The sequence below is a fragment of the Anguilla rostrata genome, chromosome 11 (genome assembly GCF_018555375.3).
Source record: "Anguilla rostrata isolate EN2019 chromosome 11, ASM1855537v3, whole genome shotgun sequence".
In the NCBI taxonomy this organism is placed as follows: domain Eukaryota; kingdom Metazoa; phylum Chordata; class Actinopteri; order Anguilliformes; family Anguillidae; genus Anguilla; species Anguilla rostrata.
In genome coordinates, this window is record NC_057943.1 from 39,859,800 (window position 1) to 39,874,806 (window position 15,007).

At 40.8% G+C, this 15,007-nt stretch overlaps 2 protein-coding genes across 7 annotated transcripts in view; both read right to left on the reverse strand.

Annotated features, from left to right (window-relative positions):
* LOC135234927 (matrix metalloproteinase-9-like) overlaps window positions 1-15,007 on the reverse strand; it is a 91,929-nt gene that overhangs the window by 48,925 nt on the left and 27,997 nt on the right. The window contains exons 10-11 of one of the 5 annotated variants that reach the window (XM_064300047.1): window positions 14,870-14,964; window positions 9,822-11,835 (exon numbers count right to left, since the gene is read on the reverse strand). The exons of 2 other annotated variants lie outside the window; for them this stretch is intronic. In XM_064300047.1, coding sequence (XP_064156117.1) covers window positions 11,735-11,835; window positions 14,870-14,964 — 196 coding nt within the window. In that variant the 3' untranslated portion in view covers window positions 9,822-11,734. Of the gene's footprint in view, window positions 1-9,821; window positions 11,836-14,869; window positions 14,965-15,007 lie in introns of those variants that run through there. 2 more of the 5 variants (XM_064300049.1, XM_064300048.1) reach the window with 2 other exon arrangements.
* mmp9 (matrix metallopeptidase 9) overlaps window positions 360-15,007 on the reverse strand; it is a 21,639-nt gene continuing 6,991 nt past the window's right edge. For both annotated transcript variants that reach the window (XM_064300041.1, XM_064300039.1), the window contains 5 exons: window positions 4,914-5,106; window positions 4,153-4,286; window positions 3,300-3,450; window positions 2,019-2,122; window positions 360-1,652 (listed from right to left, as the gene is read on the reverse strand). In XM_064300041.1, coding sequence (XP_064156111.1) covers window positions 1,528-1,652; window positions 2,019-2,122; window positions 3,300-3,450; window positions 4,153-4,286; window positions 4,914-5,106 — 707 coding nt within the window. In that variant the 3' untranslated portion in view covers window positions 360-1,527. The remainder of the gene's footprint in view (window positions 1,653-2,018; window positions 2,123-3,299; window positions 3,451-4,152; window positions 4,287-4,913; window positions 5,107-15,007) is intronic.

The following is a 15,007-nucleotide window of genomic DNA, read 5'->3' on the forward strand; positions in this document are numbered from 1 at the left end:
GGTAGTGTTATGTCCCCAGCCTCTGCTTGCCTGGGTAGTGCAGGTGGAGGTAATACCTAATTGCTTAATTGCTTGATTGCCTCCACCTGCCTGTGGCCCAATATAAGCCCTGCAGTATGAGGCTGGGGAGATCTTCTTTGGGGTTTCTTTTGTGTGGTTTGTGTTTGGTAGGTTTTTGTGAAGACTCTTATTTTGTGAACTTTGTGGGTTTTTGTTTGTTTTAGTTTGTGTTTTAGAATAATAAATGTCCGAGTTTGTGTTTTTAGATCAGTTTCTGTCTGGTTTTGGTGTATTTGGACTTTGTTTGGACCCTTCGAGCCGGCCAGAAAAGTAGATATAATCACAGCAGACACAGTAGGTATTTAAATGGCTTGTTTATTGAACTTGCAGTTCTACAAAGTGACAACATTTCCCTTGAGCTATAAAATAACTTAATATTGGACTGAGATTCTAATATGCCTTCCAGTCCATTGAGGCAGTTTTCATGAGCATAACAAGAAAAAATGCTTATGATAAGACTCAAATAAAATAAAATAAACAATTTAAATAATCAAGGCTTTCAAAGCAGACACAAATGACTTAGAGTTTGCTCCAGGCAAACAGGTTAAAAGCAGTAGAAACAGACTGAGAATTCGGTCTGCTGAATTAGAAACTTTAATTTCAGTACAAACAATAAGAATTATTAAACAACATGTAGGTACATATTTGTAAGAATTGATGATTTAACTTTCTCACCACTAGTGAAAATGTCAATGATAGTCAGATGAATAATTTGCAACATTATTGCAAAATTGTTATTCACAGATTTGAATTATTTTTGCTCTTTGGTCTTTGTGTTTCATCCAAAAACACATATTTGGTCACATGTATAAATTTGGAAATACTTAATATTGCCATGAATCAGACATGTGGTAGTATGTGAGAAAAAAGTTCATTCACATATTATGGTGCATTGTTTTTGTGACCAACCAGAGAGCCTGATGGTTGTGACAGGCAATGTCCACTGTTAAATCACAGTGATATATAATTGTGCAAAACATACGTATGTGGTAATGTGTCACTGTACCTTTCAAAGTGACACAGAACAAAATCTTGACTTTAAAAGAACAGACAAAAAACTATTTTATTTCAAGTGCTATGTTCTGAAACATTGGTAACCAACCCTGTTTCTGGAGATCAAACAGGTTTTCATTCCAACCCTAATTTGGCACACTACTGATAAGCAGCTGAACAAGACCTCTAGCTGTTGAAAGAGGTGTGCTTTGCTAGAGTGGGAGTGAAAACCTACAGGACGCAGGGTTGGTTACTACTGTTCTGAAATAGTTTTGAGCATGAGGCCAAATATTCCCATTTCATATCATCGAAGACGATGTTTCAAACCTCAGGAATTGCAGATGCAACGTGTCATTCTCAAACTGTCTCGTCAGGCTTTTCAGCTGATACGACACAGTTAAGTCCCACAGGGGTAACAAAATGCTCAACGCCAGTTAATTATTCTGAAGAGATCTGCAAAGGGGGGAGTCGTCCTCACCAATGGCGGCGGGAGGGGACAGAACACTTCAGAACGTCATACTTGATGTAGCCAACCTGGTCCACCTGCTTTTGGGAGTTCATCCTCCAATAGAAACCTTCGCGGCAGAAGTAGGTGTGTCCTGCAGAGACACACAGCAGACCATTAAATGGTTAATCGTACACTAATTACCCATACTCTCCCTCTATAATCTATGACCTTTTCTGTGTACACATTATGTGCACCATATCTGCCAGGTGTCAAAGAAGTCACTTGAAAGTTAACGCAAATGGCATTAAATGGGTTAATATTTCTGCAGATCCCACAGAATTTTAAACATAAAATGTTACAAACTGAGCCATATGCAATAGAAGATTTTTGTTTCTGAATATTGGTGAAAACAGATGTTTATGATTATCATCAGTAATCTGCTGGAATTTTACCACAGCGTAGGTGATGGTGAATAGTTTTCTGCTCCTATAATTCAATTGTGGACTTGAATACTCACCTTTGTACAGGAAGACATCATGAGCATCGATGGGTACATCTCCAAAGTCCTGGTCTACATCGCGCGGGTAGCCCTCGTCGATGGTCTGCGTTTTTACGTCCAGCCTGTAGATGGCAGTGCGTGACAACGATTGAGAACAGGTTGCAGAGATAAGACACATACAGGTCCTGCAGTATTACACAAAAGCTCTGTCTGTTCCAGCTCTCGTCATTATTTTGGTTAGTTAATTAAAGATTTTTTATTTTTTTTGGTTGATTGATTTAGTTTGTCTAAAATGGGACTTTCATTCAATCCATCCAACTGTATGCAGTCCCAGACCACCCAGCACACCGGGAGCTGATAACGGTTCCCCTGTGTGTAATCATACACTATCAAAGGATTTTACACAAGCTTTCCCTGTGGAGACCCTGTGTAAAGACGCCATTCTTCTGTTCCAAAGTCACGCGGATTGAGCCTTGCCACTGCTCACTGTGAAACTCAACAATGTGTGCTGCTGTGGAAAGGAATGTAGGCTAACTGATTTTAATGAGGCTAGAAAGGGACCCATACACTTCAATGGATCCCACTCCACATAAGCATTTAGAGAACGCAGCACTCAGACTGTGTCAGTAGTAAACCTTAGCACCACAGTGCCCAGAGAACACTGCACTCAGACTGTGTCAGTAGTAAACCTTCGCAGTGCCCAGAGTACGCAGCACTCAGACTGTGTCAGTAGTAAACTTTAGCAGTGCAAAGAGAACGCAGCACTCAGACTGTGTCAGTAGTAAACCTTAGCACCACAGTGCCCAGAGAATGCTGCACTCAGACTGTGTCAGTAGTAAACCATAGCAGCACAGTGCCCAGAGAACGCTGCACTCAGACTGTGTCAGTAGTAAATCTTAGCAGTGCCCAGAGAATACTGCACTCAGACTGTGTCAGTAGTAAACCTTAGCAGCACTGCATCCACAGAACGCTGCACTCATACTGTGTCAGTAGTATACTTTAGCAGTGTCCAGGTAATGCTGCACTCAGACTGTGTCAGTAGCAGACCTGGGTCAAATACGTATTTGTTTTTGATTCAAATACTTTTCTGTGCTCTACTGATCATGCCTTGGGTAATTGAGTCTACCAATATGACCAGAAGGTGAGGTTTGCACTTTTTGAGAGTATTTCATTGGTTCCAATGCACCAGACAAGATAAGTAAAGTATAGAAAAGTATTTGAATCCAAAATAAAAACCTTTTTGACCCAGATCTGGTCAATAGTAAGCCTTAGCAGTGCTGCCGCTCTGTGGCTCCTCACCTCCAGTATTTCTCCCCGCTGAAGAGCAGGGCCTTGCCCTTGCCCCTCTCCAGGGCTCCCTCCACACGCTCCAGGCTGCCAGGCAGGCCCAGCTTCTCCAGGCTGTGGGGCTCCAGCATGCTGCTCCCGGTGTACACCCTCACCCGGCGCCCTGCAGGGGGAAGCAGAGTCAGCCTAAACCGCACACAAGCAGGCACTCTCCCCAGGATAGCGCTCGGTAACACGTTACAGTAAGCTCACACTGGCATTAACTAACGCAGTTGTACAAAGAGTACAAACTGCTGAAAATGTATTCTGCACTGCTTTGGTAATGTATTTGTACATCATGAATTCATGTTAACTGCTACGTTAGTTAATGCCAATTCATGAGACCTTATTGTAAAGAGTTACCCAACACAATCACCCCATGTCTGTGTGAAGGGTGTGCTGTTGCACTGTGTCCTTAGCAGACCTGTGTCCAATATGATTTTTTATAACTCTTTACATGCTGGTAAAATTGAAAACACTCCTGCAGATCCATGAGAATTCTCAGTGAAACGTGCTATTAATTAAAACATTAAGCAATATGAAAAGATTTTGTTTCTGAATGTTGGTGAAAATAGATGTTCTGTATAAACTGTCCACAATCTGCTAGAGTTTAGCTGGTGTCTAAAGGGTTATTAAAGTATTTCAAAAAAAGTAATTGAACCAGGTCCGGTTGGCATTATGTTTTTGACTATTACTTCTTGCTTATGTGATGTACAAGAAGATAATAATCCCCTCAGCTGATGACTTCAGTCAGAATTAAATGTTCTGAAACACAGCAGAGGTCAAAGGGCAGGATGCGGCGCTGTTGCCGTGGAGACATTCGTACCTGAGAAGAAGTAGAGTTTCTTAGTGAGCAGATCCTCGAAGGCAGAGTCGATGATGGAGGGGAGGGCAGGCCAAGTCTCGGAGGTGCGGTAAGGACCCTTGATCCCTTTCTTCTGCGACACCTTCCAGTACTGGCTGCACAGGATGAGGCGACAGCCCAATGTTAGAGAAGATTACCATCACCAGCGCTGGGAAACACCCATCATCCATCTTCTTCTCTAATAATTCAATCAATCAACCTCTCAATCAAAAGTTTTTCCAAGAGCCATTTAACACCTTAGTTCACACACAGTGCTTCACCCCTGGACTCCAGACCAGAACAGATTTCAGACTATTTTAGATTTGGATCATAGGGGACATTATAGGTGTTGAACAAGAGGCTAAAAACAGTTTCTGATATTATTGCTTTTGGGCCAGTCTAGGAAACATTGGCCCAGAAGTTCTAATTCTAAAATCTCTGCTGCAGGTTGTCAAGCTTTGACATTTTAAAGCAATTTCAGAGGCTCAGGGTCTATAAACTAGACTGGTTAAGAGGGATATCTGTGTACATGGTGGCAAATGCTCACTAACAGTGACTTATGACAAACTTAAAACAATAATTCCACCTGCAACAGTCCTTCCTTAGTTATACCAATGGCCTTACGAAGACCTTCCCATGCCAAATTGTGAAATGGCAGGCTCCTATTCGTGGGGTACAGATCACTCAAGTGTGTTGGTACGATGCAGAGCCCTTTCTGTTCTCCTTTCTCGCTGCTAGCTTACCCGTCCTTGAACAAGTGCAGCTCCTGCTGGATCAGAATGATGGTGTCAAATTTGTCCACGCAGCAAGCATCCAGAGAGGGGTCCACAGGAGCAGGTGTAGTAGTGGTTGTGGTCCGGGGAGTGGTCTTCTCGGTGGGGGTGGGGTCAGTTGCAGCACGGGTAGGAGGAACGGGGTCAGGGCCAGGTTTTGGTCCTGTAAGCGAGAATGGGGGTATTTCAGATACTGTTTGGACCATTGCTGCATGTGCCTTAACCCTATAAGGTGTAAGATCACATATATGTGATTAGAATGATCATAACTGAACGATGTAACAATCATTACTGGTAATTGAAAGCAATGGAGTTCTTGAAAAAAAACATTTGAAAAACCTACTCTGCAAAGTTAAAAGCGCAGCAATTTTGAAATTGCAAATGAAATATTCATATTTCTTTTTTATGTAATGAGGGAAAATGAAAAATACATGCAATCTCCAGCTTCAATGCAAATGTTTATTACATGTTTTGAAGTGTTGTATTATAAGAATGATGGTTTGCACACCTGACTATGTAGACCACATGTGCTGGAGATGCAAAAAGGTAAATAAAAAAAAAAACTGCAATGCTGTGTTAGTAACTTTAATCTCAGATATCTCTATCCTGACAAAATCTGATAGTTCCTGTAGCATTTCTGCTGCATTACATTCTACTGCTACTTTACACCAGGCTGGCCAGTGGAGTATAGGCTCCCCCTCTATAGCCGGGTTACTCTCGAGATTTCTTCCCATTCGGGAGTTCTTTCTCATCACCTTTTGAGGGTTTTCTCCCCATTGGGAGTTTTCTACCTCATGTACAGCTATTTGGGGGGTTCAGGTCTGGTGTTTGCTCTGCTTGCTCTTTTTGCTCTGTCTCTTGCCTTGTTTCTCTGTAAAGTGTCTTTGTGACAGCTCTCTGTAAAAAGCGCTCCACAAATGAAATTGAAGTGAATGGAAGTGAATCACCCTGAGGTGGCTGATCCTGTAAAGGCACTGTTCTAGCACACGGATGGGCATGTTGACTGAGGCTGGCAGCTCCACAGGAAGACATAACTGGGTGTAGTGTCACCCTAGAAAGGGAGGGATCAGGCACCTGCAAGCCTGCCTGTTTCCCCTCGGTGTCCCGCTGTCTGTGTGAGCCCGACTTGTGAACTGTGCTGTGATAAGGCACTGCATGCTTTGGAGGAGGGCGCATACTTGTCAGCACTCAACATTATACAGTAATCGTGCAGACAAGTATGCAGTGAGATGTATGAGAATTGACAGCAGCAGTTTCAGCAATGAGTGCTGGTCAAAATATGACTGCCCATTTCAAATGGTGGAGACAAAGGTGAAAAAGCAAAATGCTGGCCATGAATAATTAATATCCCATATTCACATTTCAGGACTATTAATCATCATGTGATACAGTGCAGTCCATAAGTATTTGGATAGTGATACGATATTTCTGTTGTTTTGGCTCTGTACTCCACCACATTGGATTGGAAATTAATCAGTGAAATGAGGTTAATGTGCAGACCTCAGTCCACTTTGAAGGCATTTACATCCATATTGGGTGATCTGTGAAGAATTACAGCCTTTTATGAGTAGTCCCCCCTTTTAGGGGTTGTGCAAGCCAAGACATCACCAATCTGGATCTTCCTGGTGATGCTCTGCCAGGCCTGTTTGCACCACTTTCGTCCGTTTTTTTGGGGATTGTCGGCTTGTCTCGCAGTGAAACAATGTCAGTGATTCAGGGTCATTTTTAGCGTCAACATTACTCTGGCCCTGAAAAAACTGCTTGGTTGCTTGAGCAGTGGTTTTGGGCTCATTGACTGCAAGGTGAAGTGGCATCCAATTAATTTTGTGGCATTCGGCTGGACCTGGGCAGATAAGATGTGTATGTGCAATTCAGAAGTCACATCATCAGTAAATACAAGTGAGTCAGTTCCACTAGCAGCCACACACGCCCAAGCCATAGCACTACCTCCAGCATGTTTCACAGATGAGGTGGGATGCTTTGGGTCTCTTCCTTCCTTTTCTTCCTTTTCTTTTCATACAGGTTAGTACTCATCTCATCTATAAATATTAAGTACTTTTAATGCAAACTCTAAGCTCTGTTCTGTTCTTGAGGCTTACTGATGCTTTTCATCTTGGGGTGAACACTTGGGGTGAGGTTATGCAAGTGTAGTCTTCTCTTTATAGTAGTGTATGAGTGTTCTTGATCTGTTTGACAGTTGAAAAGATGTTTTTGACACATCCACTGTTTTGGAGGTATCTTCTGTTGATTCATTTAGATTTTTCAGCCTAAAGGTGACTACACTGGTATTGACATTTCCTTAGTGCTCATGTTGAGAGACAACACCAACAGACTCCAAATACAGATGCCACACCTAGAATCAACTCTAGACCTTTTCTTAGATTTTGTAGCTTGTGTTAACTTATGATGCAACAAAACACAACTGGCTAAGAAACAACTGTGCAATTTCTTTTGGTCATCTAAATGGGGGGAACTATGGATAAAAAGGGCTGTAATTCAAACAGGGAGCACCCAATATGGATGCAAATACCCTCATATCAAAGTTGAGTCTGCACTTTAACTTAATATTCATTGCGTCATTTCAAATTCAATGTTCAGGAGTAAAATTTAGAAAGACCTTACATTTTAAATGAATATAGGCCTATTGCAGAATGATACAGTAAGTGAAATCAGTGGGTTTCTAACTGCTGAAAGTGTGGACACCTGGTATCTGAAACTAAACTATTTGGGAAAAAGGAAGAGTTCATACATAAACCTTATTGCCAACATAATTTGTCAATTATATTCAAAGCAACAAACAATAAAATCAAAGCAAGCCCTATTGATTTATTTCAATCAAAAACAACAAACAGCTTTTCTTTATCTGGACTGTCCTTCTTCTACCACTGCTAATTACATTGCATTACTTTACAGGCATTTAGCAGATGTGTCATAGTTCTGTGTTCCTGTCTGTGTTTTCCTTGTTGGGCCGCCAGATGGCGGCACTTCTGTTCTGTGTCCTGCTCCCCCTGTTTAATTGTATGATTGTTTCCAATTGTCCAATCATTGTTTTCTGGCTGTCTCGTTTTCCCTTCCCCTTCCGTGGCCTGATTGTTAATGGTGCCCTCCTGTGTCTCGTCAGTGTATGTCTATTTAAGTTCCCGTCTCCTGGACTCAGGTGCTGGATACTTGTTGGTTTGTTGGTGTTGTTGGTTATGTCTGGTTGTGTTTGTGTGTAAGCTCTGATCACGTTCCTGCCCTATGTGTTCCTGCCATGTTCTGTTCCACGCACTTTTGGTTTTTGGATTTTCTGTGTTTTGTATTTTGAAGTTTCCTTTGTGTTTGAAGAGTTGCCCTGCGAGGCCCTTTGTTCCCTTGTTCCCTTTTTATTTAGTAAAGTCTTTTGTTCCTACCCTTTTTGGAGTTGTGTTTTTTCCCCCTCTGCATTTGGGTCCGAACCCCCCACGCATTCGTGACAAGATGCTCTTATCCAGAGCGACTTACACAACTTTTTTTTTTTTACATTCAGCTGGATATATACTGAAGCAATGCAGGTTAAGGTTGACATTGTTTTCTCAAACATTTGAAAAGAAAATATATAAATTTGAACACATTTTTAAGACATATTTTATGTACCCTGTCAATTTTGGACATGAATCCCGAGTAGTATTTTTTCAGTAGATAACTCTCATAATAATGAAAGACCCAGGAAACCGAATCACAGCAGAAACGGTGTGATTGGCTCCTGTAAAAAACTTTTCTGAGACAACAGCACTTTGAATGGGCATTGAGATAATGAGCATAGACTGTTCAGCGATACGGGCCTTACCTGGTATTACAACTATGAAGTCCTCGTAAACGTGATAGGGTGAATCAGTTATGGCACATCGGTACAGTCCACCGTCTGACTTTTGTAAATTCCAGATTGTCACATCCACTGTATTCGATTAGAGATATTCTTCCCTTATAGATGTCACCGGCATATCCTCTGTTGTCCACAAACGGAAGACAAACACCTTGGTAAAATTTGCAGCAGAACTTTTCAGAATTATTGAAATACGGATTAAAAGGCAATCGCAGCAAAACCGTTCCTGATGCGTCTACTCTGTCCTGTCCCCTTGCTAAGTGACAACCTGTGGGAAAAAGGCACATGGGAAATTAATGTTTTACTTTCTGTTCCGTCGCTCCAGGTATTTGTGAAATTAGCGGTTAAATTACCTAACAAGAGAAGCAGAATAAAGATAGCGAGGTCCATAGTCAGAAAACTACAGGCAGAAACGGTACTCAGTACTCTGTGTCACAGCACTGTACAGGCACAACAGTGGACTTCCTCAATTAGCTTCCTGTGTGACATTTCTCCCATTTTCTAAAGCTTTATTATTATTTACTATTTTTAACTGATCATGTGATGATATTTCCTCTTGCTGTTCACCAAGAAGTTTTCTTAATGCTCAAAATTTAAAGGGCTGGACCATGACTGTGAAATTGAAAACACCTTTCATACCCGAGAATTTTTATCAAAAAACAGCCGCGTGAAAGAAGATAAGTCTTACAAGTTACTCATCTGTCTAAAAGGTTAAAGTATGTAAAATAAAGTATCTGATCCCCTAGATACGGTGTCCAAAAGTCGACAGGAAGCCGATCGTATACACTTGAAGAAATGTTATTGTTGTATTTTTGAACTCACATTCATAAATACAAAGCCTGTGATTTCTGTTTTCTTAAAAAAGGAATTTGGACATTGAGGAAATGGTTATTTCCAATCCTTCATGCGACTGTAATGTTTTGTAAGTTAAAAGCAGCCCACCTCTGAGGGGGTTTTATATTCTAATTTACTGTCAGGGATTCGGGGGGTTGGACCCAGGCTCAGAGTAAAAGAAACACGGGAGACTCCAAAAGGAAAATTCAAACAAAGACTTTACTTAATAACAAACAGGGAACAAACAAAAGGCCACGAGGGGCAAAACCATAAACACAAAAAGATACTTAAAAAAACAGAACAGAACACCGGCAGGGCAGAACACGGGCAGGACAGAATACAGGTTGGTGGAACACAGGCAGGAACGCAGGCAGGAATGCAGGCAGGAACGCAGGCAGAAACACAAGGAACCAGCACCCGAGTCAGGGAGACAAAGAACTTAAATAGACAAGGGTAACAAGACACAGGTGAACTCAAAGAACAATCAAACCAGAAAAAGGAGGGCATAACAAGACATAGGTGGGAACAATGACAGAATAATTAAAACCAATAATACAATTCACACAGGGAGGGAGAACGAACTGAAGTGCCGCCATCTGGCGGCCCAACAAGGAAAAACAGAGACAGAAACACAGAACCATCACATTTACACCCGTTTTGTCAATGTACCAAACCAAATTACATTATTACATTACAGGCATTTAGCAGACTCTCTTATCCAGAGCGAATTACACAACTTTTATATAGCATTTTACATTGTATCCATTTATACAGCTGGATATATACTGAAGCAATTTCGGTTAAGTACTTTGCTTAAGGGTACAACGGCAGTGTCCTACCCGGGAATCGAACCTGCAAGTTTTCTGTTACAAGTCCAGTTCCTTACCCACTGTGCTACACTCCATGCTACACATCGCTCCAAATATGAAGAACTCCTGTTAAATGGCTGTATTCAAAACCAAGTAACAGTGAAAATCGTGCAAACTACCAAATTACTAGGATATTCCTTATTTCTGAATTCCATTAAATTGCAACACAGTTTGCCATGCGGTGAACCTGCAAACTGTCCAGGGTGTATTCCTGTGTCTCGCCCAACGCATCCTGGGATAGGCTCCAGCGCCCCCCAGATGATGGATGGATGGAACTCAGGTGTCAGATTTACATTCTCGCAATGTTACAGCAATTGGTTTGCATGTAAAACTAATTTGGAAGTTCATTGCTCTGTTGCAGTCATTTTCTTGCATGTTAAGCTGAAATGGTATTACATTACTCAAACTGTTTTTACATAGAAAGGGCTATAGATATTTATAATGCAGTACTCTCACAGCAAACACACCAGGGTCAAATACTTTCATTGTTCAGCCAGTAGTGAAACTCCTACAGACCATTGACAATTTAAAAAGCAACATCTTTTTTTGCAAAAACATTCAGAAGAAAATGAATCTTATTTTCATATAATTCGAATTTCCATATAATGACATTTTCATATAATTATAAGGCTTATGTAATTACACGTTTTGATGAGGTACACATTTTGGTAAAAATTCTCAGGGAACAACTGAACAACTGTTTTCGAATGTTAGCAGGTCGCCATATAAAATTTGACCCAGGTTTGAATAAGAAACAAAATTACATTACATTTTTAAAAATTTGTTTATTTTAAATAAAGTCTCAGCATGAGGCAATTCCGGTGAGTGTGGAGTGGCTGTCTGGCAGTTTTTGTCTAAAATGTCTAAAAATGGGCCTTTCAATAGTTAATAGTAGAGTACACAACTTGGTCCTGTCGGGGAGGACTCTGTGAGCACTGGTGTAGATTCACATCGGAGTAAACCACGTCACTTGGCTCCTGTGTGCTGTCATTGGTCAGAACTTCAGCATAGGTCGCTCCTGGGGGCTACAATGGGGAGGAAATAATGCAACACTTTACTGTAGGTTCATAAAGCCTTTATAAAGTTTCATATGAATACCATCATAGCTATGGACTCCTTATGTCATGGCTATGAATGTATATTGACTTTATAAAAGCTACATAACCACAACTCTCGCTAATGAATGTAAAGCAAGTAGAAAAGATAACACACATTTTATTTCCTATGAACAATTCATGAACATTTTAAAGGGGATGAAACATCACTTGTGAATTCCAAAGACCACTCTCATTCAAAGACCAAAGTACCTTTTCATTTTTGTCTTCCACAGCTGGTCTTATTTTACCTGAAACAAAATGGGAGTCAGAGTCATGTGACTGCAGGTTTATACACACTAAGCAGCAGTGGTACCCCTTAATTCCACAAATACTGTTTCTGTACAAATAGCTATAAGTCGTACTGTTTGAGGAAGCTCTCTAACAATATAACCACAGATCATGTAGTCTCACCAGAGACTTAGCTCCATATAGAACACTGAAAGTTCTGTTTTTGTTGTCATTATTAATTAATGTGGCCAAGTGACCATGAGATATAGTGTTATAATTAATATTGTGTGCTCCAGGTTCATCATTTTCTGTGAATATTTTAAAAAAATAATAATAAATAAATATATATATATATGTGCTTTTAATCCGAAATTGAAAAAGGGTGAAAATCTGTATGAGATAGAGAACCTTGGCTCCAAAAGTGGTCATTAATAGTTGGCAGTGACTCGGCGGGAAGAATGCTGGCGAAAGTTTCCCCCGTTACATATATAAAGGTTAACATGAACTACAGATTGTTGCCAGATACATATCTGTGAAAACAGTTTCAGATACGGGATTTTGACTCAATGGTAGGAGAATGAAAGCGGCACCTGGCAACCTTGACTACAAAACACCATTAAAATGAGCCTACTAGCCTACTTAACGTGACAATCGGGTGAACAGTAGCCTACACAACTCTGACGTCTATGGAGGTGGGGGCACAGAGAGAAAGAAATAAAGATGACATGACAACTTATTTGATTTCATTATCTGGAAGCATTTACTGTAGATAGTTATGGACATGCAGAGTCAACTGGTCGAACACAGTAAGTACAGTAAGCATTGGCTGAATGTGGTAATTGTGGCCTCCGCTCGGCTACTCAGGAAAATAAAGCTGTTTTGTCAAGACTATCTTTGAAATGATAGTGCACTGTAATGTACCTGGGAGTCACTTGATTAACATGGGGGTAGTTTGTGTTCAATTGGATAAACTCCATACATAATAAAAGTGAATATAACTGACGGGTCCTCTCAGTGAGTTTTCTATGGAAGCTTGCCTTCTAAAGCGAAAACTTGACGGAATTATTGAGCAACAGTAACTAAGGAGAGCTGGACTTTGGCAGAGACTAATCACATAACCGCACACAAACAGGAGCAACTTTTTAGATGCGTGGAAACAAAATCCCTGTAAAAATCTTTATATTTATTAAAAATCAGTTTTTTTTTTTTTTGAGATGAAAATAGGTAAATACCGAGCCTTATCTGTGCTGAAAAATAGTCCTCGAAACTCCTGTCACCAAAGAGGTTTCTTAGCCTACTTTGGTGAAGAAAACTGAAGGGAGGAGGAACAGAGTTGAATATGTGGTGAGTCTGCGGTATATACAGTATTTCCACTCCCATTCTGTACCATTTTAAGGGCCTGTGAAGATTTTCAGAGCTTGGGTCTTTACAGAAACAGGCCGACATGACAGTTGCTGTTTTTATTCTGAGGAAGAGAAATTAGTCAAGATGTGGTTAACCACTTCCTCTTTGAAAAGTGTGTTGTTCACTAAGTTTGGCTCTGGACAGTATCTGTAAATGCGTAGCCAATATAAAAGAAGAAATTCTAAATGGGTAGTAATTTTAAAACATTTAGATATACCTCCCCGAAAAGGACATCATCAGATGTCCAGTAAACGTTTTTGTGTCCCTCCAGACAATCAAGTTACCACACAAGCTACAGTTGAGGCCAAAAGTTTGCATACACCTGGGCTAAAGATATTCAGACTCAGTTTTTCACAACTCCGCACATTTCATTTTACCATACATTTCTTATGGCAAATAAATTAGGGCATCTACTTTGTTCACATCAGAGGTCATTTTAAAACAATTGATTAGAGACTGATTTATTTCAGCTATAATTCCTTATATCAGAATTACAGTGGGTCAAAAGTTTACATACACCAAGTTGACTGTCTCTTTAAACAGTCTGGAAGATTCCAGAAATTGATGTAATGACTTTTTAGAAGCTTCTGATTGGTCAATTGTCATAATTGAGTTAATTGGGAGTTAATTGGTACCTGTGGCTGTATTTAAGTCCCTACCTTTAGAGCCACTGCCTTTTTTCCCTTGACACCATGGAAAAATCCAAGCAACTCAGCCAAGGCCTCAGAAAAAAAAAGAAAAAAAAGTGGACCTCCACAACTCCAGTTCCTCCTTAGGAGTAATTTCCAAACAACTGAAGGTACCACGAGCTTCTGTACAAACAATTGTATACAAATATAAAAACCTTGGGACCACACAGACACTGCATCATTCAGGAAGGAGGCAGAAATGAACTCCCAGGACTGAACAAACTTTGGTTCAACTGAACCCCAAGACAACAACAAAGGAACTGGTGGAGGAGTTGGAAGCATCAGGTACAAATGTATCTACATCCACCATTAAGAGACTCCCACATCACCATGGCTGTTGTGAAAGGAAGAAGCCCCTACTCCAAGACCAGAATAAAAAAAGCCAGAATGAAATTTGCAGCTGATCACCAGGATGAAGACCTAGCATTTTGGAGGAGTGTTCTCTGGTTAGATGAAACGAAAATTGAACTGTTTGGCCATAATGGTCATATGTTTGGAGGGAAAAGGGTGAGGTGTCATGGTTCTGTGTTTTGTCTCTGTCTTTCCTTGTTGGGCCGCCAGATGGCGGCACTTCTGTTTTGTGTCATGCTTGTACCCTGTGTAATTGTATTATTGTTTTCAATTGTTCAATTATTGCTTTTTGGTTGTCTCGTTTTCCCTTCCCTCCCTGTGGCCTGATTGCTCATTGTGCCCTGCTGTGTCTCGTCAGTGTCTTGTCTATTTAAGTTCCCTTCTCCCAGTTGCAACTGGGTCTTCTAACTGAATGATCCAAAGCATGCTTCCAAATTTGTAACAAAATGGCTGAAAGACAACAAAGTGAATGTATTGGAGTGGCCATCACACACCACACACATGCTTCTAAGAGAAGTCAAAAACAGCACTGCTGCCAAAAAGAGGAAGAAGTCACAGGTGCTTTCCACATTGAAAATAGACAGCTGCTTTCCACTAAGTATTAACTCACGTTTGATCTTCCATGCGACGCCAGCGGCCACACAGCAGAGCAGCAGAAGAACTCCAGCGGAAATGGCGAGAGTGGGCAGCAGGGATGAAGGATCCCTATCAGGGAGAAAATACCAGGCAACCAATAAGAGTGAGGCAC